Below are 24,644 nucleotides of genomic sequence, written 5' to 3'. Positions count from 1 at the left end.
ATATCAGAAGCCTGAGCTCAAATCCTGACTCTACTATTTGGCAGCCAATCTTGGGCAAGTTACTTAAACTCTGTGTGCTTCAGTTCTCTCTTCTCTAAAATTAGGATGATACTAGTCATTAAAGTAGTTCATGCAAAGTACTTACAAGAGTATCAGCCACATGGTAGGCACTCAAAGACTACTCAGTATTCATTTACTTGCACTTTTTAAGATTATATCATTCCATTCTCCTGCCGTTTCCTGTGTTGTTAAAAAATCATAGATAAACAGGGAGTAGCCTTAAAGGCCATGGAGTTCAATTTTCTCATTTTATGGTTGAAGAAACACAAGAGCAGCAAAGTTAGGTAACTTGTCCAAATTCCGTGCATGTTGTGCACACTTGTGTCCCATAGCAAAACTATGCAAACCCTAGGGATGCAGCCTGGCCACCTTTGACTTCTCTCTCATAGTGCTCTCTCTCTCTCTGTGACTGCCTAACTCCCTGACCATTCAGACCATTGAATAGGACACAGTCAATAGAATTAAGAGAGAATGATTGGGTGGGAAGGGGTGGAGGGACATGGGCTGGGGAAGAGCCCTCACATACAGCACTTTGGGTGCTCGGGCTGAAGGCCTCACGGACAAACAAGGCTGCCAGGGTAGGCTCGAAGAAGGTTCCTGTCTCCTCCACACACTTCATCCATCGAGGGCGGGAAGGCTACGGAGACAAAGCTGGAATGAATGGCTCCCATCAAGCATTCTTCCTCATCCATCTCCCCAGGCCTATCTTGTCTAGACCTTTACCCCCAGAGGAGGCTCTCTTCTCCGTCTTTCTGGGTTTGTCTCACTTTGCTCTATCATCCTTTTTGGTGATACACATAGGGCTATTACCACTTGGTAATAAAAAGGGCTATGTCCTCCAGGATTAGTCTCGTGAGCCTGGATTGGGCAGATCATCCTTATTTATTGGCTACTGAATCTGAAAGCAAGTCCTCTCAGAGGTACCCTTCTGGAGGACAGAAAGGCTCCTGGTTAGGAGAGGAGTACATACCAAACCTCTCACCTCAGCAAGTCTGTTGGCCACCCAGTCCCCACCCGCCACATGCACCACGCTGGTAGCCCAGTAAAGGCTGCCAACCTCCCATATTAAAATGGAAATTGGAGAAGGTAATTCCTCTCTCCTTTCTGCCACCCTCCCCCACTCTCCAAATGGTTATCGTGGATCATCTGGTAGGACTTTGTCTTACAAAGAAGAAAATGATCAGAGTGAAAATGGGTTTTAGACACCATATTGTTTGGCAAGAGAAGGGGAAAAAAGAAAAGACTAAACGTGAATTCAGAGAGCTAAGAAACTTTTGGCCAAATCAGGGAAAAGAGGATGAGATGAAGGACATATTGTCAACTTCAAAGGCAGACAGATGGTTAGACAAAAACTCAGTAGGGGCTTGGCAACTGGGGTGTTCTTAGTATGGGAACAGAAAAAATGAGCAACACAAGAGAGATGCTGGGGAGGTGTTTGTGGTGGGTGTGGATGGCTTTGAGGAGCTGACCATGAAGTGGGCCCAGAGATGACACAAGGCCGACTGAGAAACATGCTGATGGGGCCGAGGGTGAGAGAGCTGGCCTAGGGGAAGGTTGATCTGGGACTCTGGAAAAATAGCTAATATGCTAATTTGGGGTAAGTGGGATGAAGTCATGAGACTTCATTCCTGTAACTTATTTACTCCTCACAGATCTCCTCGCAGGGAAGGTAGTTAGGTTGCCACTATGCTCTCTGGTGCCAAGATTGGAGAGAGAGTTTAAGAGGCTTCTCACAAGAGAGGAAACAAAAAGCGAAGGCCAGTATTGTTGTCATTGAAGAAGACACTTCTGGGCCTGCCTGTTCTGACGTTCACAATTTTGAAGGTTGCCCCAGACCTGGCGACCCACATTTGTTTATTCTTGTCCCCTCTTGTGAGGATAAGGACTCAGCCACTTTCTATAGTGTCTTGGTTGCAGCTCTAAAACACAAACGTGCACAGCAAAGATGAATTGAAAGAGAACCTGGATCTGAGAGCCATGACTGGGTCAAGGGCAGGCTCTGCTGGCCACCTTCAGTGTCTGTCCGTCCCCCACAGTCCTCCTGATCACAGGCCTGGATCTGAGACTGACTTTCATCAGGCTGTTGGCGGTGGGTTCAGGGGGAGGTAGGGGCCACCCCCGGGGCAGCAACAAACACATCAGCCTTGAGTTTGGTAGTGTGATCTGCCTGCCCTTTATATAACTCCTGGTTCTTGAGTTGTTTTCTGATCCCTTTTGCTGATGCCTGCCCATTTTTCCAACAGCTTTTGCCTCCTCCTTGCCTGTCCCCATAGCCTGGGCCCCAGCAGGCTCTGACCTGGTTACTGGAGAGCATAGATGCCACCTCAAACTACCCATTGCTAACCCCTGTGAAACTCTGGGATTCTTTTGGTCACAGTTGTGCTGGGTCACATCTCCAATGAGCAGGAAAATAACTTCCAGAATCTATAACTAAATGTAGGTCTTGGGGCGCCTGGGTGGCTCAGTCGTTAAGCATCTGCGTTCGGCTCAGGTCATGATCCCAGGGTCCTGGGATCGAGCCCCGCATCGGGCTACCTGCTCCGCGGGAAGCCTGCTTCTCCCTCTCCCACTCCTCCTGCTTGTGTTTCCTCTCTCGCTGTCTCTCTATCTGTCAGATAAATAAATTAAAAAAATCTTAAAAAAATAAATAAATAAAAATAAAATAAATGTAGGTCTTGGGGCGAAAGTTGACAGGTTATATAGTCCTCTACTGGGGGTTCTGAGCATCTGCGCTGTCTTTCAAGACATAGAATGATAGAGCATATCATATATATTAAAAATAGAGAAAAAGAGGGCACCTGGGTGGCTCAGTCAGTTATGTCTGATTCTTGATTTCAGCTCAGGTTCATGAGATAGGGTTCTGCCCTGGGCATGGAGCCTGCTTAAGATTCTCTCTCTTCCTATCCCTCTGCCCCTCCCCCTAACTCTCTCTCGTGTGCGCTCCCTCTCTCTAAAAGAGAAAGAGAGAAAGAAAGAAATATAGGGGGAAAAAAATCATTGCCAAAATATAAAAGATGAAAGAAATACTTCAAAGTCAAGATAATGAAGCCCAGTAGATTAATTTTAGGGAACAGAAGACAAGTTGCAGATATAACCTTAGAACCACAAATAATGTTTAAGAAATAATAGAAATCAGAAAAAAATTCTAGGACTCTGGAGGGAAGCACAAATTTTCTTAACTTGCCATAGAGGGAAAGTAAATTTTAGAGATTACAGGTCAGCCAGGAATCCTTAATGTTAATTTCAACACCAAATTCTAGAATGTGTCATTAAACCAATCATTTCTGAACACTTGAGAAACAGCATATAACTACTAAGGGATCCACTGAGGATCACCGAGGACAAATGATGCCAAAATAAGAACAATTTTTCTGGTTAAAATCTTCACCAAACTTGGATAACCCAGAGACCAGGAGTCACAGACTCGGATACGGGCCACGTGGTGGCGTAACTGAGAAGCAGCGTCAGACCCACGGGGCACAGAGGGACAAGGGTCAATGGGCAGAACACACCCAGGCTGAATAGAGCTGCCTCACTCAGCACCCGCTCATTTGTGACCCCTGAAGAATGCTAGCCCATTGCTGTCTACGCTTTACGTTTACCACAGACGCACACAAAAATGCTGGAGATGTGACTGTTGGCGTGCGATCTCCTAATTTTTAACTGTTGGTGATTAGCTAAAAGTTTGTCAAAAGCTTTAGGGCCAAGAAAACACGTCAATTGGCCAGATTCATCCTCAAGGAACCACCATGATACTATCCCTGAACAGAGAATTCAACATTTACTAAATGTGGATTATTAACCCCTGCCCTTTGGTTACAGGAGCTGTCCACGGGAGAGTAAAACTTGTCCTGCCTCCCCCACTGCATTGCTTGGGAGACCAGGTGAAACACTACATTGAAAGCACTTTGTAAACCTTAATGTACTCCCTCACTGTGTTGCCACTGGTTTCATGGAGGCATTTGGTAAAGCCATAAACTAAGTCCTTGCGAATGAGATGCAGAAATCTGTGTTGGAAGGTAGTGTAATTTGTGTGACTTTTTAGCTGGCTGAACCATAATGAAACCTCAGTGACTAATGACTCCAAGTCCGCATGAGCTTCCCTGACCATCCTACCAAAAACTGCAACACGCTCCCCACCTAGCACGCCATCTCGCCCTTTCCTGGTTTCTTTCTCCGTAACAGTAATTGCCACTGAACATATTTTATTTACTTAGTTTATTGTCTTTCTTCCTTCATCAGAATATCAGTGTCTGAGGGCAGGAGCTTTTGTCTTTTGTTCGTGTGGCATCCCAAGTGCAGAGAGAAGTGTCTGGCACATAGTAGGTGCTCAGTAAACATTTTTGTTGCATAAATGAACGGATGAATTTAATGCTAGGTCTTCAATGACCTGACATGCTGTTCTTCCTTCTTCGGGATTTTAATCATAGTCCAGATGAAGATACACTAAACAAAACTGCAAATGACCAACAGTAGGAAGGGAAAGGTAATACAACAGAGGACTGGAACAAAGGCTAAAATCACCTGAACAAGTCAGGATGTTGGGATGAATATAAAGAGTTCACTCCACAGGTACAAATGTGACTTTCTGCTTTTACTTCCCCAAATTCAGCTTCTCAAGTTTAATAAGAGAAAGACCTGGCTTAACGGCCATTTCATTGACTACGTGTTCAAAATTATTCAACAAAATATTGCCAGATAATGAAATATAGTATTTCTGAATTAGGATGCTATAAATTAGAATTCATTCCAAAGAATGTGGATAGAAATCTGCAATTAATAACCATTGGGTAGGACCATGAATTTTGGTCACATCAAGGCTGGCGCCTTGGACACGTCCAACTCTCCTCTCCTCATGGCACACATCCATCAGAGAGCCTGTTGCTTACCTTCAAAATATGTTCTTTTGAAACATAAAACAGATCAATCTTTCTGTAGGCCTCCATTTCACGCCGAGAAAAGCCAAGGCCTGCCAGTGGCGTACTGGGCCCCAGAAGCCCCCCTCCATCCCTCTCTGATTTCCTCCCTTTGGCTCTCTGTGCCAGCAGAAGCAGGCAGAACCTTCCACGCGTGCCTCGTCATCTCTTCTCAGCCAGAGCTACAGGGGGATCCCCCATGTGACCCCAAAATTTAGCCAGCCTGCTCCATGCCTTGTCCTGAAGAAATGATGTCCCTTTCTTTGCCAGAAAACCCTTTCAACTCTCTAGATAACTGCCTCTGTCCTACCTCCAGCACAGAGATCCCACTGCCATTCAAACCCTCCCTCAGGTCTCCCTCTTGGGAACTCTCAGTGTTTGTTGTGTGAGCCAGAGTCTTTCTGGAACGCAGCTACACCCATTCATTTACTCCGCATGTAGCTGCTTTTGTGCTACAAGGACAAAGCTGGGTGGTTGCAACACAGACCATATGGGCCACAAAACCAAAAGTATTTACTATCTTGACCTTTGTAGAAAGAATTTTCCAACCCATTTTCTGTTTTCCTACTCACTTATTTCTCAATCCTGCATAGTATGTAATTAAAAACATGGCCTCCTGAGGTGGACAGGTCTGTTTTGGGGTCTGTTTCTTCACTAAATGAGCTGTGTGGTCTGGGGAAAGTTACTTGCCCTTTCTGAGGACCTCGGAGTGTTTCTGGAGGGTTAAATAAAAGCACCCACGCTAAGAGTTCCAAGCAGTGCCTGACATACAGTAACATTCACTGTTCATTAGCTATTATTCTATTTGTTGGTAGAACTTGACTCAGCTTTCAAGCCCAAGGACAGCTATAATCCAATGGGTATAAGAGGATGGACAAATTGGATATAAAGGAGGTATATAAGTATATAAAGGATGGCAACTTTAGCAATTTGTAAGTCTTCTAAGTTCTTCAAGTGTGATTTCAATATCGGCACACTTACATCCTTCAAGAAGTGCCATCAGACCATGGTTCTGGGATTGACAGGAAGCTGTTTGTTGCCAGGGATTTTGTAGCAATGCCAACTAAGAGGAGCTGGAGCTCTGTCTGCTTCATCTGTGTCAAGAGAAAGGCTGGGTAGAAGCTTCTTGGGGACTTGCCCACCTGAGTGAAAGTCCTAAAAAGGAGTGTTTTGTTTTGTTTTGTTTTATTCTTACCACAGCGATCAAGCACAGACCCTCAAGCCAGACTACCAGAGTTCAAATCCTAGCTCTACCAACTTACTAGCTATAATACCTTGAGCAAGTTACTTAGCTTTTGTAGCTTAATTTCCCCCTCATAAAACAGGAATAAATGATATGCCTACCTCATGAAATTCTTCAGAGGATTAAATCAGTTCATACATATCTAAAGGGTTTAGAAAAATATCTCACTCCCAATACTCAATAACGACATCGCAGTCCCTATGCATACATTTTCCCTCTCTGAATTCCACAGATGCTTCGGGTCGCCAAAGCAGTGAGTTTCTCCAAGCCACAGAAAGGGTCCACAAATGACTAAGAAAAAGAAACCGCAGTGATTTTCAAGACTACACTGAGGCCTTGACTGAGGTTGGAGCATATCTAATGTTCTAGATACCTTTGCTTGCATTTGGACGTGTCTGACCTAGGGTTTCAAAGTTCTTGGTAAAGGAGTGTCTCCACATTTTATGTGACATAGGAGACCCGGGTTAGTGTGTTTGCTACACAGCCACCACCTCAGATATATTGGGATCTGGACCACAAAGCCCATGTTGTGGCCCAACAGATCACACTAGATGTCAGAGATGAACTCTTTGTGAAGTGCATTTGAACATCAAACACTGGAATCACGTAGATAGAGGAAAGGCCACTGCCTGCTACTCATGTCTTGCATCCCAGTGAATCCTAAGCTTTAGGTCCACGTCCTTAAATCACAGAGCTCTGGATAACTAGGTAAATAGTTTAAAGGTCATGACAAAGGAAAAGCAATTGTTGATCATTGTAGAGTCTTATATTTATACCTTAATACTCAGCCAAAGGCCATAAAAGTAGCCAGATGTGTGTAAATGTCTGGTACCTGGCATCTCAGTCCTCCATATAAGTACCGTATGCCCAACCTGTCTGCTTCTATAGAAATACCAGACATTGAAGGGCACTGCCCTCATACCCTTTCCCTGGGAGAGATATGCCAACATTTATCCCTCAAAATGTCAAATGCTCCTTTAGCCCCCATTCTGGGAAAATTCATCCCCTCCTCTCCTCACCATGGGTGGTCTTTCGGTCAGCTCCCCCAGTTTCTGGATCAACGATCTGCGTGCCTCCTGGAATTTACTGTCCAGGGCTGGAGAAAGGGTCCTCACCAGCCCCAAGATCATGTGGCTCTGCAGAAAGTCTCTGCGGAGGGAAAAGAGATGGACACATACACCCAGGGCTCTGGGGGTGCCTCGAGAACAGCCTCCCCTTGTGTCGTCACCGTGATACCCCCCGGGGGAAGGCCCTTCTCTTCTGTATCTATAGAAAATAAGGGCTTGACCTTGGAATAAGTTAAGAAGAGCTTTTCTTGGTGGGACTTGGAGAACAGTAGTAGAAGGAACTAGATGCAGAGGTGACTTCTCAAGTCTCAGGGAGTGAAGGGTCTGAGCTAGAAGAACACTGGACTTAAAGAATTTAACCAACAGATTCATCTACTTCCACAACCAAGAAATCTCAGTTCACTTTACATCTGATTTGTAACCTTACATAAACTTGCTCACACCCACAAGAATGGCCCTTAGCTTCCTTCACAAAGAATTTCTAGAATTTGCTGCCACTGAGTTACTATGAAGAAGGGCCTTGAGCCCGAGCCCCTGGAAGGAAGCTGCTGTCTTCAGGTAGTGGCCACCCAGGCACTGGGGATGGCAGCCCAACACAGACCCTTACCCACAAGGACCTCAGAATCCTCTCACAGCTGAGAAATGGCCTCTCCTCCAGCTTTCCCCCCAGAGAACCCCCAGCCTTCACCTCATCCATCCACTGGCCTCATGTGCCTCCACCTCCTGCCCACACCTCCCAGCTGCTGACAAGACACAAATGCCTTCCCTGTCCCTAGTGATTGGCCATCTAGCATCTCCTATAGCTTAGAGGCTCTTCACAGGCTGGGTTCTACTCCCAGCAAACCCTGTATCTTTCTGGGCACTTGTATTCCTCATTTCATGTGCGTTTTCCCTTTCCTGTGCCCCCCCAAACATCTCATATTTCCTGTTCCCTCCATTCCCTCTTGGGTCATCCACCCCAACCCTTCTCTAACCTTTTGTGTCCGAGGATCCCTTACCATCTTCCTGGGAGGACCTTATCAGCATGCATTTTCCATAATCTTCTTTGTCCCTGAGGCCTCTGGGTCCTCAGACCTTTTCCATTGCCCTTATACTTCCCCGATCCCACCTGAGGCAAACCTGTGTTTCGACAGCTGCTCTTCCACCAGTTGAGACATGTTTTTCAAATATTCCAGGTCATGGACCAAGAGGAGCTGGGAGGGGCTCAAGGGCATTGGCGTGAATGTCGCTTGCAAGCAGGACAACCAGTCGATGGCAGGGGCCATTTCCTTAGAGGAGGGACACAAAGGCTGAGGGGGATGGGATTGAGGAGAGGAGGTTTCCCTTCCCTCAGGGTTTGACAGGGAGTGGGGAGGGGGGCTTTGGGGGGAAGGGATGGAACCAGGAAAGTTAGGGATGGGAAGGAATTAGGGAATGAGGAGAAAGGAGATCAGGAGAATAAGAAAGTTTAGGAGGGAAACCCTCATGCCCATCCTCCTCCAGTCCCCAGTTCAAGGCACCTGCAGTTGGTCAATAGTGACCATCTGGAAGAGCTTTCCCTGTGCCCGCCGCTGCTCCAGGGGCCTCAGAAACTGAAACAGCTGCGAGGTAATGGAGATGGACAGGAAGGCATGTTCTTGCACCTTGTTTGGTTCTCCTCCCAGCAAGGTTCCCAGCTGGTTCAGATAAGTCACGTATTCCCGCACAATCTGGGGGAGGGGCAACCTCAGTCACAGCCACCAGAGGCCCCTGCCTTTCTCTGAGCATCAGAGGTCAGGACCTGACCTTTGTGCATGGAGCCATCTTACCTGAGCATAGATCTTCTGTTCCTGCTCTTGCTTGAGGGGAACATCAAACTCTGGCTGGTCTATCTGGACACAAGAGATACTGGAGAGAAGTAGGGAGCATGGAGGAAGGAGAGGACAGGTGCGGGGAGAAGGGGAATGTACCATGGAAGATGGCCTCAGGACACAGAGAAGGAGCAGAGAGGACAAAGAAAGGGAGGGATTGGGGCCAGGAGTGATGGAGAAAAAGAGTCTAGGCATGGAAATGTCAAGACAAGGTGGGTATTTCAACCAGTTTGGGGGTGCTCATCAAGAAAGAAGCATACTAATCCGTGTCCTGAAGGGAGCCATCCCCTGTGTTAGGGCCAGGTCTAGAGTTAAGGGAGTGAGAAACTGTCTCAGGTGCAAGATTTAAGAGGTACTGAAAATGGTAATCAAGATAAATATCCTAATTGGTGTTTTTTAAAATAAAAATCAATGCTAGGGGCGCCTGGGTGGCTCAGTCGTTGGGCGTCTGCCTTCGGCTCAGGTCATGGTCCCGGGGTTCTGGGATCGAGCCCCGCATTGGGCTCCCCGCTCCGCAGGAGGCCTGCTTCTCCCTCTCCCACTCCCCCTGCTTGTGTTCCCTCTCACTGTGTCTCTCTCTGTCAAATAAATAAATAAAATCTTAAAAAAAAAAATCAATGCTAAAATCCACGCTGACTAAAATATCAAAGCTTTTTTCATCATGGATTTTTTTCCCGAAAATCCAAAGTGTATTTTTTATCCATTTTGAAGAAAAATTAAAGATTTTTTTTAAAGTCTGCAATAAAATTTTGGTCCATTTTGGGAAGAAATAATCTCTTCAAAAAACCACAATGAACAAAAATTTGATATTTTGTTTATAAGGGATTTTTGCATTGGCTTTGATTTTTTAAAAAAATATTAAAATAGTTTCATTACTGTTTTTGGTATCCTCTTTGATTTCACGCACAGGTAAGTGACTGACTTACCTCATCTGCCCCACCTTAGTCCTGGCATGTCCTTGATTCTGTTCTGAAGATCTTTGCTCCCACACTTTGCCTTTTTCTGCTCCAACTTCAATATCCCGCTCCCACTTCGAGCTGTACACTTCCCCCATCTTGAATGGCTCCTCTGTCACAATTTATGTCCACATTTTGAAGAACTAAAAGTCATCTATGTTTCTGCTTCAACCCCCTGCCTTCCTCTTAAACTCTGTACAATCTGTCCATTTCCAAAACTGTTTTGATACTCTTTTCTAGAAGTTTCCCAATGGTGCCTTCTCATTCCTTATCTCTGAGCTCAGAAATCTCTGGAATCCATGGTGATCCATCCCTCCTGAGACGCTCCTCCCCCATCCTCTGTGGCTCAGCCACGCTGGTCTGACTCCCCCTCCCTGCCCCCAGACCCCTATGTGGGTGCTCCCTCTGCAGTCCATTCTGTCTACCTATTTTTCTCCTCAGAGTCCATCCAGTCTGCAGTTGGATGGTAACCACACTCCTCCCACTCACAGCACATCAAAACTCTGGGGTCATTTTCCAATTTCTCCATTTTCTGCATTTACATTCAGTCAGTCGCCAAGTCCTCTCGAAGCACCATGGACCATCACCACTGGGATGAAGTTGCCTAAATCTTCATGCCTGACCTTTTCTTTCCATTTCAATTCCTCACAATCATCTCAGTTCAGAAGCTCCAAATTTCTCATCTAGACTCCAACATCTCCAGGTTGACCTCTAAAATTGCTGCCTCTGCTTAAGTACAATGCACAGCCATCATATTTGAAAGGACCCAGCAGCATTTTTTTTTTTTTCTATTAAGTCGACGTGATCACCTCCATCTGGCTTCTGAGGCCAGGAATAATCAGGCCCAACCTCAAGTCTTCAGTCTTGCTCTTATCTATCTCCCACTGCACCTCACCCCTCCCCCAGATCCTCTGTTCCATAAACCAGCCTTCTCACTGACCCCACAGAGGAGTTACACCATCCCAGCCTCTTCCCCTAGCTCAGGACTTTCCCAAAGCCCTCCTCATGCCCTTAGCTTCACCTTCAGCTATGCGATTCAATCATGTTTCAAAGCTCGGCTCACATTCTCCCCTCTCTGAGCCATTCCTTAACCATTTCAGATCTTAACTACTCCCTAAAGGCCACACCAGTTAAACTCCTGAACATACCCTTTAGAATAGAAATCTACAATGCCTCATACTGATTAACAACAGCTTTTCTTGTATATTCATCCCCATATAATTCTGTGGAATTTTTGAGAGCAGGAGCTAAATAGATGGCATTCCATTGCCTACCACAATACTGATACCTTCAACATTTTTATTTATTTACTTGTTTAGCAAACACCTGCTGTGGGCCTCTGGCTGCCAGGCCCACTACTAGATCCTGAGGAACAGAGGTGAATAAGGTGTGGTCCTATTCTTCAGGGGCTCATGGTCTTTAACACGGTGTTCAATGATGAGTTTGGGAAGTGGGAGGACTGAGGGGTCTACCTATCTCATAACTAGGGTGTCAGTGAAGTCTGCCTGGAAGAGATAAATATCAAACCCCAAATTTGAAAAATATGTAAGAGTTTTCCAGGCTGAGTTTGGGGGGTTGGGCAGTAGTGTCGCAAGCAAAAGGAGTCATACAGTCAAAGAACTGAGGAATATTCTTGAAGTTATGAGGGAGCGTGGCTTGAGGTTTAAGGGGGACAAGGGGTGCGGCTGGAGATAAGGCTGGAGAAGTGTGTAAGGGTCAGATCACAAAAGGACTTGCAATGCTTTGCTAATGATTAAGAACTAGATCGTGATGACCTGGTAAGGCATTGGAGGCATTTAAACAGAGCCAATAGCATAATTAGCTCTTGGTTTAGAAAGGTCCCTCTAGCAAAAATGAAGAGTAGATAAGAGGAGAGCAATACTGGAGATAAGAGGGCTAATTAAGAGGCAGTAGGGATAATCCAGATAAACAGTAAGGAAGATAGAAACTACGTCTGTCTTCTCTGGACTGGCCCTACTGCTTCTTTCCCTAATTTTCACCTAGTGTCCCTGGCTGTCACATCAATAATTTTCCCTCAAGATAGGGATATTTCCCACATTGCACATTTGTCCTCTCTCTCCAGCCCCCAACCTTCCATAGGAGATGCTAGGCTAGAATACGAGGCAGGCCCAGGTCTTACTGCATTTTTGCCAGTGCATCCCTCACCTGGATGACTGGCGTGTATGGAGGGGTTGGACGAGGTTGCAGATAGGCTCTGAAGAATGGAAAATAACCATACTGACTCATCAGAAGTCTCAGAGTTCGGTTAAAGTCTAAGGAAGTCCAATTACCGGAGATTCGCCAGCCTCCGAGCTGGGAAGCAGAGAGACAAGGCTCAGCATAGGGGGATGGCCTGGGAGACCTGCCCCCACCCCCTTCCTCAGACAGCTGCTACTGCTTGACGGCTACTCTCAGTGCTTGGAGCCCTCCAGGCCCCACTTCTATCCTTCTTTCTCTACCGCACCCAGAGTCCTCATGCTTCCAGAGGGTACTGCCATTTCCATCTCCCTCCTGGAACTTGGAGATCCCTAGGAAAGAGACACCCTCCCCCCTTTCTAGAATAAAAGGGGGGGCAGCACTGAGCACACATTGATCCTACGTGTTAATGTGTCTAGAAATGCATTATGTATCTAGACCCGGCCCCGGTCTCACCTCCTCAATGACTTGTCTGAGGGGGGCAGCCCCAGCAGCCTCAATGGCATCTGTGTCCATGCAGGAGCTGTAAAACTGGAAGGCTTTCTCCTCCCCAGAGCCCAGGTGCCAGGAACCTGGGGCTTCTAGAGAGGAAGCATGAGAAAATTAGAGGAGTAGAGAGCTGAACAGAGAAGGTGGGTGAGAAAGGGAGGACCCCCCAGGGAAATGGAAGGAAGGGGAGGAACACAGGGATGCAGACAGGTGGGATGATGGGAGGGCTGGATCAGATCGACGCGAGAACAAGTGCAGGGAGAGGGAGTGCGGGCAAGACTGAGAAAAACAAAGGGGACACGAAAGAGAATCAGGGAGGAAAAGACATGGGAAAGAAGGAAGAGACGAGAACACCTAGCAGCACTTCTGGGTACAGGAGAAAGGGTACAAAGGGAAGGCAGGGAGGAGGTGAGTGAAGAGATTAGAAAAATTGGGGAAACCAGAGAACATTGAGGGATTGGAGGGAGGAAAACTCATCCGGAAAGGCTTAGCAAGGAGAAGAAACAGGGTCCAGACCCTCTCTCGGGACCCCAGGAAACAAGCAAACACATGGCAATAACCTGAAGGCGAATGTTCTGGAATCAGCCACCCTGTAATACCCACCATCTGTCCCTCAGCCCCCTACACCCTTCACTCTCTCATGGGCAACAGCATTCGTCCTGAGCATACATTTTCATCTCTGGGCCTTAACTGGAAGCATGGCCCCACTACCAAGGGAAGGCCTGCCTCCATTCTTTCTCCATCCATAGGAGGGCAGAGGGATACATTCATGTGTCCCAAATTCCAGCGGATACCGCGACACGCTCCCTCAGCTCCCTCGGCTTCCTGACACTGGAAATGCATGCCTATCGTACCCCATCTTATTCCCCCATCCTCACCACCATCCTCCGACTTCCTGGGACCCACTTCCAACCTCCTAGACAGCCGCAGCTCCTCCCCCAGACTTCTCCTGTCAGTTCTTTTGTCTTCTCCACGCATAGCCTCTTCTGTACCCCCGGGGCTTTAGGTGGGCCTTCTCCTCTGCCAGAACACCCTCTGCTCCTGTCTGGATCCATTCCCTGGCACACAGCCAGATACCCCCCCAACTTCTCACCCCACTGGCCACATCATCCCAACCAGCCAGCCCCAGTATCCCCGTTTGCCAGTCGAGCTTTCACACCAAGGTCCAAGGTTTCCATGGAGAACAGGAGATAATGGTGAGAGGGGGCCGGGAACTGCCGGGAAGGAGAGGATGACATTGACCACTGGTGGGGCGCTAGAAGACAAGCAGAGTAGGGGGCTGGAGGCTGAGAGTGATGGACACATGAGCTTATGTGCAGCAGGTGTTGAGGGGACATGGGTGGGGAAGGTCCCAGGCACGGGAGAGAAAAAGAACATTTAGGGGCAGTAACAAAGAAGGGGAGAGCTTGAAGAGAACTCATAGTCCTGGGCAAGCAGGAAAGGAAAGATGACGAGAGGGACCAGAAGAGAAGGGGGGAGGTACTGAGGTGCAAGCTGCGGTGACGGAGAAGCAAACCAGCTGTCCCACAAGCACACAGGTTTGGGACAGCAAGATAGTTCTAGGCTCAGAGCCACCCACTTGCCCAGAGTGCCTCACCCAGGATTCTCCGAAGTCGGCTCTTGTTCTCCTCGGCAAGAGCCTGGAAAGAATAATCGGTCCCTTTGGCCTGTCCGCAGGCAAAACTGAAGAAATCGGTGCAGGGGGCCACACTGGTGTTTCCAGAGGCCAGGTAACGAGCCAGGAGATCCCAACACACAGGAGTCTTACAGGGGCCTGTGGGGAAAAGCTCAGAACTGGGAGAGGGAGAGAGGGAGAGAGAAAGGGACAGGGCTCCCCCAAGGGGCTAGGCAAAGGAAGGCCTGGTGAAGAAAGGGGAGAGGGACCCTGTGAGAAGGACAGGACCAGGAGCAGGATGGGGAGGAAGAAGTGGGGAAGTAGGGAGGGAGGTGAGGGTCAGGCAGGACGAGTGGTGAATAAGTCCGTGGGCACAAAGCCTCAGGATGATGGGCAGGCAGATGCTGCCCTTAATGAGGAAGGGCTGACTAGGTTGGGGGATTCCAGGATCTTGCTTACTAGGGCCACAGCTCCGGAAGATGTAGACCAAAAGCACAGAGAAACCAAGGAGCACACTGAAAAGCAGGCCAGCCGTTAGCACCCGCCTGACCATGGACCACTGTCCGCCAGGTTCAGTGGCAGTGGGCAGCCTTTCTTCTGGAGATCTCTGTGCAGGGAACCAGGAAGTGAAAACCACAAGATGGAGGGGATGGGGAGAGAGGGGTGAGGAAGAGAAAGGGGAGAGGAGAGAGAAAGAAAAAGTTAGTGCCAGGGCCCCTTTGTAGAGAGATAGTTCTCCTCATTCTCCCCAAACCCAGCCCTATTTGGCCCCGTGAGAGATGTGCAAACAAGAAACGCCGCCTGTTATGGGCAAGGACCAAGTGGGCCGTGAGGGGTGAGAGTTTGTGGGATGTTAGAGCTGGAAGGGACGTCATCCATCTGCCCCACAAGCATCAAGGACGGCACTTACCTCCTGGTTCCAGGGAGGTCTCATTCCACCTGCCCGGCTCATTCCCCCAGCCCGGGTTCTTCCTCACTCTGGTCTCCACCCTCCTGAACTGAGGAGGAGGGAGGGGAGAGAAGCTGGTTCAGGAAGGGGGTGCATTAAAGAGTTATATCAGGTCGTTTTGACGCTTCCTGTCACACAAGCGCTATCATCCAGGGCCGTGTTCCCAGACGGGCTTCAGAACGGCCCCTCCCCTGGATTCGCCCCTATTTTCCTCCCTCTCTGGATACCTCCCTCACCTTTCCCATTTCTGCTCTCCAAGCCTCACACTCCCCCCTCTCTACTGGGGGGGCACAGCACTCGCACACAGGGCCATCCACCCCCACCCTAGCCATCTGACCCCAGAAGGGAACAGTTTTCTCCAGGGGACTTGCCGTCTGTCAGTCCTTCCTGGCTTCCAGAAGCTTCCTGGTTCTGCCCTAGGTGTTGAGTATGAAAACAGGGGTTCAGGAAATGGCCTCCCTCCTACCCCAACCCCAGTTCATTTGTCCTGGAGAAGGGGCACTTCTGCCACACGACGCTCCTGTCCCCATACCCATGCTATTGGCCTCTGGGTGGAGTCTGTTTATCAGTCTGGAGACACCCAGACCTCTCCTCCTCGTTTATCTCAGCTTCTCAGGGGAGGAGAAGGGAGGGAGTCTTCACTACTCAAGCAATCTTGCTCTTGGGTGGCTCCTCTTGTCCTGCTCTGTGCCTTTGCTCAAGGAGTTTCTTTATTTCTGGAATATTCTTTCTCTACTCCTTTCTCCTATGATTGAAAGCTCCCGGGTCCTTCAATTCTCAGGTAAATGCCACCTTAGCAGGAGCTCTCACAGCTCCTGGGAATGCTTGATGGCTCTCAGGGTATGTCATAATTCTACCGTTTGCAGGCAAAGCAGTGCACAGCCAGGAGACCCTGACCTGCTAATTATTAGCCCTGTGACAATACACAAGCCACTAAAGTTCTCAAGCAGTTGAGAAAGTTTTATAATCTAGAAAATGAGTCTAATATTTGCCTTGCCCACCTTACAGGGTCTCATACCTTCTAGGAAGAATGAGGCATTACTGAGTCTTTCATTCTGTGTTCTCTTCCACACAGATGCATCTTCATCTCCCTAGTGATTGCAAATCTTTAGTGGCAGGGATGGTGTCCCTTTTTCCTTCCTATTGACCTAAGTTGCTTTATAAAGATTTGTAGGAATTAATTGCATTCCAAGCCAGAAACTCTCTTTCCCACATCATAATGAGGTCTCCCCTGCAGTCGCAGTGAGCACATTTCTGAGAGAAGGTATTTCACCTCTGTCCCTTGTTTTCCCATCCCAGGCAAAACAGGATAGTCGCACTAATGGTACCTCAGCAGTATTTCCTGCCCACATCAGTGCTGCGCTATGGTGCATTTGTTGGGATGGAGGTAAGGCTCCCCGTCGATGGTTAGTGAACTAGAACAAAGCTTGTTAACATGCCTATGGAGGCCATATTATAGAGTATCAGGAAAGTCATGAAGAAAAGTCAGGGCTTTGGGCATCACAAAAGGAGAGATTGAAGTCTTCTGAGGAAGAGTTTAATGTGATGAAAATAGTAGCCATGTAAAGCTGGGGTGGTACTGGGGATCTGGATTGATAAGATGAGAGACGCACTGGTACTTGGGTGGTACAGGAATAATGAAGTGAAGGCTTGGCCCAGGTTGACAGTGGAGGGGATGTAAATACATGGACAGAAAAACTTTATGGGAGGGAATAAAGTCATGGAAGCTGATGGAGTCGGGGAAGAGGGAGTGAGTGTAACAGTCACAGATGGGCTTCATAATTTTTTTCTGGATGACCAAGAAAGTGGCGATGCTGGTGGTAGAAAGTGGAATTGTGGTTAAGGGCTGCTGTAGGCATCATCTTGAGACCAAAATGATGACTTGGGATTTTAGAGGTTTTCGGTCTGTTTGGATGCAAATCAATTGTACCTTCTCTTTGATCTCCCCTTCCCCAGATAATCAACCCTGAACTTCTAGCTTCCCTCACACCTATTCCCCTCCCCATGCCTTTCCTACCCAGTCAAGCCCTCTGGGCTGATGTTTCTCTAGGAAAATGGTAGTAGGGACAATCAGATTAGATAAGAGATGGTTGAGACACAGGTGTGCTGTGTTCCATGAGCCCTGTGAACAGCCATTGTGGCCTGGGCTTAGTGTCTCTCCTAGAGAAGCTGAGCCAACCATGGAGATATGGCAACAGGGTTGCCAGCCCGCCCCCCCCACCCTGCTGCCTCCTGGAGGCAAAGTCGCCTCTGTTCTGGGAGCTGCCTCAGGAGCATAACCCCCTTATCTCCCACGTCCTACTGTGTAGTGAGTCATCACCACCACCACCACCGCCAGGCCCCGGCACCCCACACACCTCCAGTGCAGCCGCACAACTGGCTGTAGGCATCCAGAGAGCCCCGGCTAGCAAGGCTAGCAACCACAGGCTCTCGGAGCAGGCACGTCTTGGCAGACACTGCCTCCTGGTAGCTCTCAGTGTTCGGTGCGGTCTATTCGAATTCCAGGATCTTTTGTTTGATGCCATAGTAATACCAAATAATAATAATAATAACAATAGTATCTACTTTTTACTGAGCACTGTCTATGTGCCAGGGACTCCAATAAATGCTTTGCTCCCGTACATGTTTTCCATTCAGTCTTCAATTCTGTGAGGGAGATGAGAGCTATTTTCCCCATTCTACAGATGAGAAGACTGGGATACATGGAAGTACAGTACACTTGCCCCAAGTTATCAAATCAACACTCAGCAGAGCCGGGACTGAAGCAAAACCTTCACTATTGAAGCCCTCAGTCATTGAGTTTCTATTTTGGGAAGTTTCTTCCTCAACAGAATCTTCTTCTGTCTAAACTCTTCCACCTATTCTTCATGGCTTGACCTTGTTATGACTGCCTTGGGGGCTGTTATTCTCCAGACTCTCAAACATCCATTTCGCCTTTTGAAGATCATGTCTTTATTGTTGTCCATAACCAGCTCTCATCGACAGTGCTAAAAGCATCAAAATTAAGGATGGGACATTTACCTACATATCATAGCACTCTCAGGTATGTACATCAGTGACAATTTACCTCTCAGATCACTTGATTTCAGTGATAACAACTAAGAAAGTTCTTCCTAAGGAGCACTAAATCCCATCCAAGTGAACCCGAGTAAGCCTTGATGTCACAGGCAATGCTGGGGAGGCTGACCAGAGGAGGAAGAAACAGATCACTGGGTCAGGGTTGAGGACATTCTAATTGCTTTTTCAAAGGGAGCCATATTGAGAGTTAGGGATCACCTTTGGGAAAGAAAAATGTATGGTTTTTGAAACAATTTTAGTGACAAGTCTAGATGGACTGCTTTTAATATTTTAATTTCCATATATACTTTCTCTTTTATAGATACAAGACTAGAATACATAATGCCTATTGAATTAGGTTATCAGATTAATAAAATATACATATATATTTAAAAGATAATAGTTGGGTTGGTGTTGAACATGGCAAAAGCTTGAGGGTAATGTAATGCCCCAGAGACTGAAGTTTGAAATGTGTACGTGTCAACAGCGTCTCAAAAGGAAGATCTTTGTCCTTTATTTTGTAGTATTTTTCCATGCCACCACTCCCTTCTTTATATATGTGTAGCAAATCATCACATTACATACCTTAAACTTACACAATGTTGTATGTCAATTATATCTCAATGAAGCTTGTGGGGAGGGCTGGGGAAGATCACCCTTACCAAGGATGGGTGGACATCATGCAATCTGCCACATGCCCAAATAGAACAAAAAGATAGGGGAAGAACAAATTTGCTGCCTTTGCTTGAGCTGGGACATCCATCTTCTCATGCCCTTGGACATTGGTGCTCCTTGTTCTCAGGACTTTGGACCAAAAGCAAAATCATTAAAAGAAAGAATTAACAAATTGGATTTCATCAAAATTAAAATTTTTCACTGTGCAACAAGCCATGTTAAGAGAATGAAAAGCCAGACTACACACTGGAAAAAAATATATTTGCAAACTATATATCCAACAAAGGACTAGTATCTAAAACATATATTTTTAAAAACCTCTCAAAACTCCATATTAAAAAGACAAACAATCCAATTAGAATATGGGGGTAGACGTTAAGAGGTATTTCTAAAATGGATATATAGCTGGCAAATAAGCACACTGAAAAATGTTCAACATCATTAGCCATTAAACAAATGCAAATTAAAACTTTAATGAGATATCACTACTATGTATCAGAATGCGTAAAATAAATATTGGCAACCAAGTGCTAGGGAGTACGCAGAGAAACTGGATCACTCGTACCTTGTTTGTGGGAATGTAAAATGGTACAACCATTCTGGAAAACTAATTGGCAGTTTCTTAAAAACTAAATAAGCTACTACTGTATTATCCATCAACTGTACTCCTGAGCATGTAACCCAAAGAAATAAAGAGTTATGTTCACATAAAACCGTACACAAATATCTGCAGCAGCTTTACTCATAATAAACAAACTGGAAACAACTCAGATATCCTTCAGTGGGTGGATAGTTAAACCATGGTAACCCATACCATGGAATATTACTCAGCAATAAAAAGAAACAAAGTAACAATACATGTGACAACCTGGATGAATCATATGCTGCGTGAAAAAAAGCCAATCCCAAAAGATTACATACTTAATGATTCCATTTATATAACAAAGTTTACATGCCAAAATTATAGAAATGGAGAACAAATTAGTGGTTGCCAGGGGATAAGCAGGGGTAGAAATAGGATGGAAGTTGGCATGGTTATAAAAGGGAAACATGAAGGATTCTTGTGGTGGAAATGTTCTGGATGTTAATTGTATCAATGCCATATTAATGTCAATATCTTGGTTGTGGGGCACCTGGCTGGCTCAGTTGGAAGAGTGTCACTCTTGATCTTGAGGTCATGAGTTTGAGCCCCATGTTGGGTGTAGAGATCACTTAAATAAATAAATATTACCAAAAAATATCCTGGTTGTGAAATTGTACTACAGTTTTATAAGATGTTACCATTGGGGGAAACTGAGTAAAGGGCACATGGGTCTCTCATATTATTCCTTACAACTGCCTGTGAACCTTCAAGTATCTCAAAATAAAAAAAATAATTTAAAAATGATTGTTAAGTTACAAGATAGGTTCTATAATTGTCCCATAGAATGAACTGGTTAATGTATTAGTCTAATTCTTTATTGCAAGCAACAGAATCTATTCTGTATAATTTACTCAGTAAGAAATCTATTCAATGATATTTGGAATTTCACAAATTTCGATGGGATGGGCAGAGAGACAGAATCAAAGGCAATGCAGAAACAAAACAAAACAAAACAGAACCACACCATGCTCTGGCCAACGTACCTCTCCTGCAACCACCGCTGTGCAGACCCTGTGGCTCCTATTGGCGATGCTGGCAAACAGACAACAGAAGCTCTGGCACTACATTTGCCCCAGGTTGATCCACACTATTTCTACTATTTTTCATTTTGCAAGTGATGTCTGGTGCAGGTGTCTCTGATTGGTAAAACCTAGATCATAGCCTGTGCCTAACTACAGGAGAGTCTTGGAGAGCACCTCCTGGCTTCTAGCCTGGAGAAGGGGAATTTATAAAATGGTAGATTCCCCAATTCTAGAAAGGTGTTGAAAAGATCTTTGTCAGCCACGAACATGACAAATATCCACCATAAGTATAATGTCATATTTTGCAAACAAGAGATCATTTACTTTTTGAAAATTTAAAGAAACATTTTTTTTTTTTTTTTTAGAGGTAGGGGGAGCAGAGGGAGAGAGGGAATCCCAAGCAGGCTAGGCTCCTGCTGAGCACAGAGACCAGGAAGGGCTCAATCTCATGACCCTGAGACCATGACCTGAGTTGAAATCAAGAGCCAGATGCTTAACCGACTAAGCCACCCAGGCACCCTAGGTTCAGTTAGTTAAGCTTCTGACTCTTGGTGTCCCCTGTGGTCATGATCTCAGGTCATAAGATTGAGCCCCGCCTGGGCTCCTGCTCAGCACAAGCCCACTTGGGAGCCTCTCTCTCCCTATACCTCTGCCCTTTCCCCCACTCGCACGCACACACTCTTGCTCTCTCTCTCTAAAGTAAATAAAGTCTTAAAAAAAAAGAGAGACATTTAAAATTCTGATGAATAGGGTAGGTAGAGGAAAGAAGTATGCCTCTTTGATAACTTACCCATTCCCCCCTCAGTTCTTGTGATTTTCTATTTCTTGATCCAATGTTGAATATTGTATTTTTATTAAAAAGTCATAAATTTCACTTATCTTTTTTATTGTATTAACTGTGCCTAACATTTTAAAATTAGTTTTAACATTTTTCCATTGCTATATGTTCTTTTTGCTTCTAGTTTTATTTTATTTTGCACTCCATTTTCTTTTTTATTATAAAAAACACGTTCCTTTATAGCAAATTTGAAAATCAAAACAAAAAAACAAACAAAAACACAAAAAAGAAAACAAAAATCATTTGAAATCCAGGACCGAGTAATAACTCCAGTGAACTCCCCAATAGCCATTTCCACTCAAACCCCATTGGAAATGTGGTTTAGGTGGATTGACTCCACCACCATACTTGGGGCAGGCCCCATTTGACCTAAGGCAATCAGAGTCATTTCACACCCCCACCCTCCCCTGCCTCACCAATGCAATTAGCTCAGTTATAATCAATCAGTGCCTGGCATCCTCCTGGCCACAGTGATTGGTTCAAGAGTGGGCACATGATCTACATTGGTCTGGTTTTAAAAAAGTCCAAGACTCCTGTGTGTTAGGAGAAGAGAAGCTCCCACCCCCACCCCAATCCAGGTTTGACTAGTATAAAGGAGAAAGATTTAGCCCCAGATCTGCTGGAAGCCTGTTTGGAAGTAGAGCTTATATTCAGGAGATGGAGTTAACAATGGAGAGAGAGAAACTCTGTCCTCATCCCATCATTTGGTTCCTAAAATCAGATTCTCTGAAGTCTAGTCCCCAGTTGTTTTCTCTTCATAAACAAGATGAGATTTCCAGATTTAAGAAAAATGTGTATTTTCCCTCTATCCCTGCTCTAGATCTACTTGTGTAGCTATCTTGGTAAGGGCAATTCTCTCCAGGACAATTCTCTTTTGAGGACTGGAGTTTCCCAAGGAAATCCTATTTTGAAATGATTTTTTTTTTTTACAGTGCTTTCCAGATTGTCTTGTACATTTTCTAATACCTGTGGTCCATAAATATAGAACTGGCAGATGTCACTTGATTTTAGTACAGCAGCTTGAGTTTTGATGCCAATGTTATGTTTGAAATGTAAGGATGTTATTGGATTTGTACTATCTATGTTTAAAAGACTGGTGGGTTATTTGATCCTGGAATGCCTAACCACTCTTAAGAAGGATCAGAATCACACTTGTGGTTCTCCAAAAAAAGAGATGATCCGGAGGCTGACTAATTGTGAATGTCTGAAACTACAGGACAAGCACCCTTGTCCAGGCTACTACTCCTGAGCTTACTGAGTGCTGTTCCTCCCCCAAATGAACCTGGGGGCAGCAAATTCCCTTGAGGGCTCAAAGACTGTCAAGAGACTGCCCAACTTCTCTCGCAGGAATTCCATGCTCACTGTACCTGGAGAAGCCATAAGATAACTCTTTAATTCTTTCTTTAATTTAAGATTCTCCCCTGAGAGGTGGATGAAAGCTAGCATGCTTTGTTTATATATTGAAACTCACTTGAAAAATAAAGAATCCATTCTGGCTCCACCCCAGGATTAGAAAGATAGTCTGAGTGAAGCTCACTTCAACTCCCATTCTCCTATTTATAGATGGCAGGTAGTACTCTTAAACCTTTTCTATATTTCTAGTAGGCATTAATCAGTACAGCTGTTCTCTATTGAGGTCATAGCTTCTCCATTTTGTGTGAAAACTCTAATTCCCAGCATGTGTTGAAACTACCGTGCTCATTGTACCTGCCTCTGACCATGCATGACACATGGGAGCTTCCACAGCCTCCAAGAATGCACCATCTTCTCCAGGCCTCCATCCACTTCACCTTCTTGCTTAGATATTTTTTCAGTTTCTGAGTAGATCTAAAAAAAGAAAAAAGTAATAGAGGTGGGACAGGACAGGGTATATGAAGTGTTCTGGCATCCAGAAGGAGAGATAGACAGACAAAACAAGTATACAAATAAATACTGCAATTTTAGGTGGTGAGAAAAAATAAAGCAGAAATGGGGGGAGAGGGGAGAGATGGAGGGCAGTGGTAATGCAGCACCATTTTTGATAATGTGATCTGGTATTTGTGTCAAAGGAGTGAAGGAGTCAGCCAAGTGATGGGAAGTAAGACTGAACTTTCCTTTATGTGTGATGGGAAGTCATTGGACAATTTTTAAAGTATTAGCCAATCACCTGGGGAGGTGGTGTTGAAAAAAGCAGAAAGGCTGGTTAGGAGGCTATTGGAATCATTGCAAAATCCAGGCAAGAAATGAACATATGAGTTAAAGCAATAGCAATGGAGGTGGTAAGAAGCAGTAGAATTCTAGATATATTCAAAGATAGTGCCAATAGAACCAGTTGATGGATTCCATGTGAGATGAGATGAGATGAGATGAGATGAGATGAGATGAGAGAGAGGTAGCAAGCATAATACCTAGATTTGATACCTGTAGAGCTCTATGAATTCTGATGACATTTCCTAAGGGAAAGAAAATTGAGTGAGGATGAGTGGGTACATGTAGAGAACTCTGCTTTAGGTGTTTAAATTGAAGGATGCTTTTTAGACATTGAAGTAGAGGTGTTGAGTAAGAAATTAAATATAAACATCTAGAGATCAACAGAAATGTCAAAGATAGACATAACAAATTGGACGTTTGAATTTAAGTAGATTATCTTTAAAGCCAAGGGACAAGAGGAGATCATGTAGGGATGAATCTAAGAGATCAGAACATAGGCCTTTCCAACATTTGATGGACAGAAAGAGAAGAAGCCAGGAAAAAGACTGATTTGGGGAATGTTAAGGTGTGTGTGTGTGTCTGTACTTTGTTGTTTTTTCATTGATAAATGTTGCAGATATCCAAGAGATGTATGGGAGATGTATGGGTATCCATTCAGATCTCCTTATGTACTAGAATTATTCTACATCTATTAAATTATATTTATCAGAGGTTTATCAATTTTCTTCTCTTCAATAACCAGCTCTTAATTTTATGTATGATTTAGACCAGTTATTTTCCATGTTATTAATTTATTCTTTTATATTGTTTTCCTATTTTGCTTTAGATTAATACTTTGTCTTGTTCTAGAATTTTACAGTATAATAGTTTTTTCATTAATATCTCTTTTTTTATTTCTT

At 45.3% G+C, this 24,644-nt stretch overlaps 1 protein-coding gene across 1 annotated transcript in view; it reads right to left on the bottom strand.

Moving 5' to 3' along the window:
* KEL (Kell metallo-endopeptidase (Kell blood group)) overlaps positions 1 to 24,644 on the bottom strand; it is a 184,157-nt gene that overhangs the window by 3,817 nt on the left and 155,696 nt on the right. Inside the window, 16 exon segments of the mRNA XM_081799953.1 lie at positions 587 to 697; positions 7,239 to 7,368; positions 8,406 to 8,554; positions 8,786 to 8,974; positions 9,074 to 9,136; positions 12,238 to 12,384; positions 12,724 to 12,848; positions 14,354 to 14,530; positions 14,831 to 14,978; positions 15,282 to 15,332; positions 15,335 to 15,369; positions 15,692 to 15,736; positions 16,339 to 16,411; positions 17,678 to 20,727; positions 23,263 to 23,382; positions 23,956 to 23,987. Coding sequence (XP_081656079.1) covers positions 587 to 697; positions 7,239 to 7,368; positions 8,406 to 8,554; positions 8,786 to 8,974; positions 9,074 to 9,136; positions 12,238 to 12,384; positions 12,724 to 12,848; positions 14,354 to 14,530; positions 14,831 to 14,978; positions 15,282 to 15,332; positions 15,335 to 15,369; positions 15,692 to 15,736; positions 16,339 to 16,411; positions 17,678 to 17,845 — 1,611 coding nt within the window. The 5' untranslated portion in view covers positions 17,846 to 20,727; positions 23,263 to 23,382; positions 23,956 to 23,987.

Source organism: Leptonychotes weddellii, chromosome 12 (assembly GCF_054177405.1).
Source record: "Leptonychotes weddellii isolate Sample4059 chromosome 12, ASM5417740v2, whole genome shotgun sequence".
In the NCBI taxonomy this organism is placed as follows: domain Eukaryota; kingdom Metazoa; phylum Chordata; class Mammalia; order Carnivora; family Phocidae; genus Leptonychotes; species Leptonychotes weddellii.
Note: the sequence above shows the minus strand (reverse complement) of the source record. Positions and strands in the feature narration are given on the sequence as shown.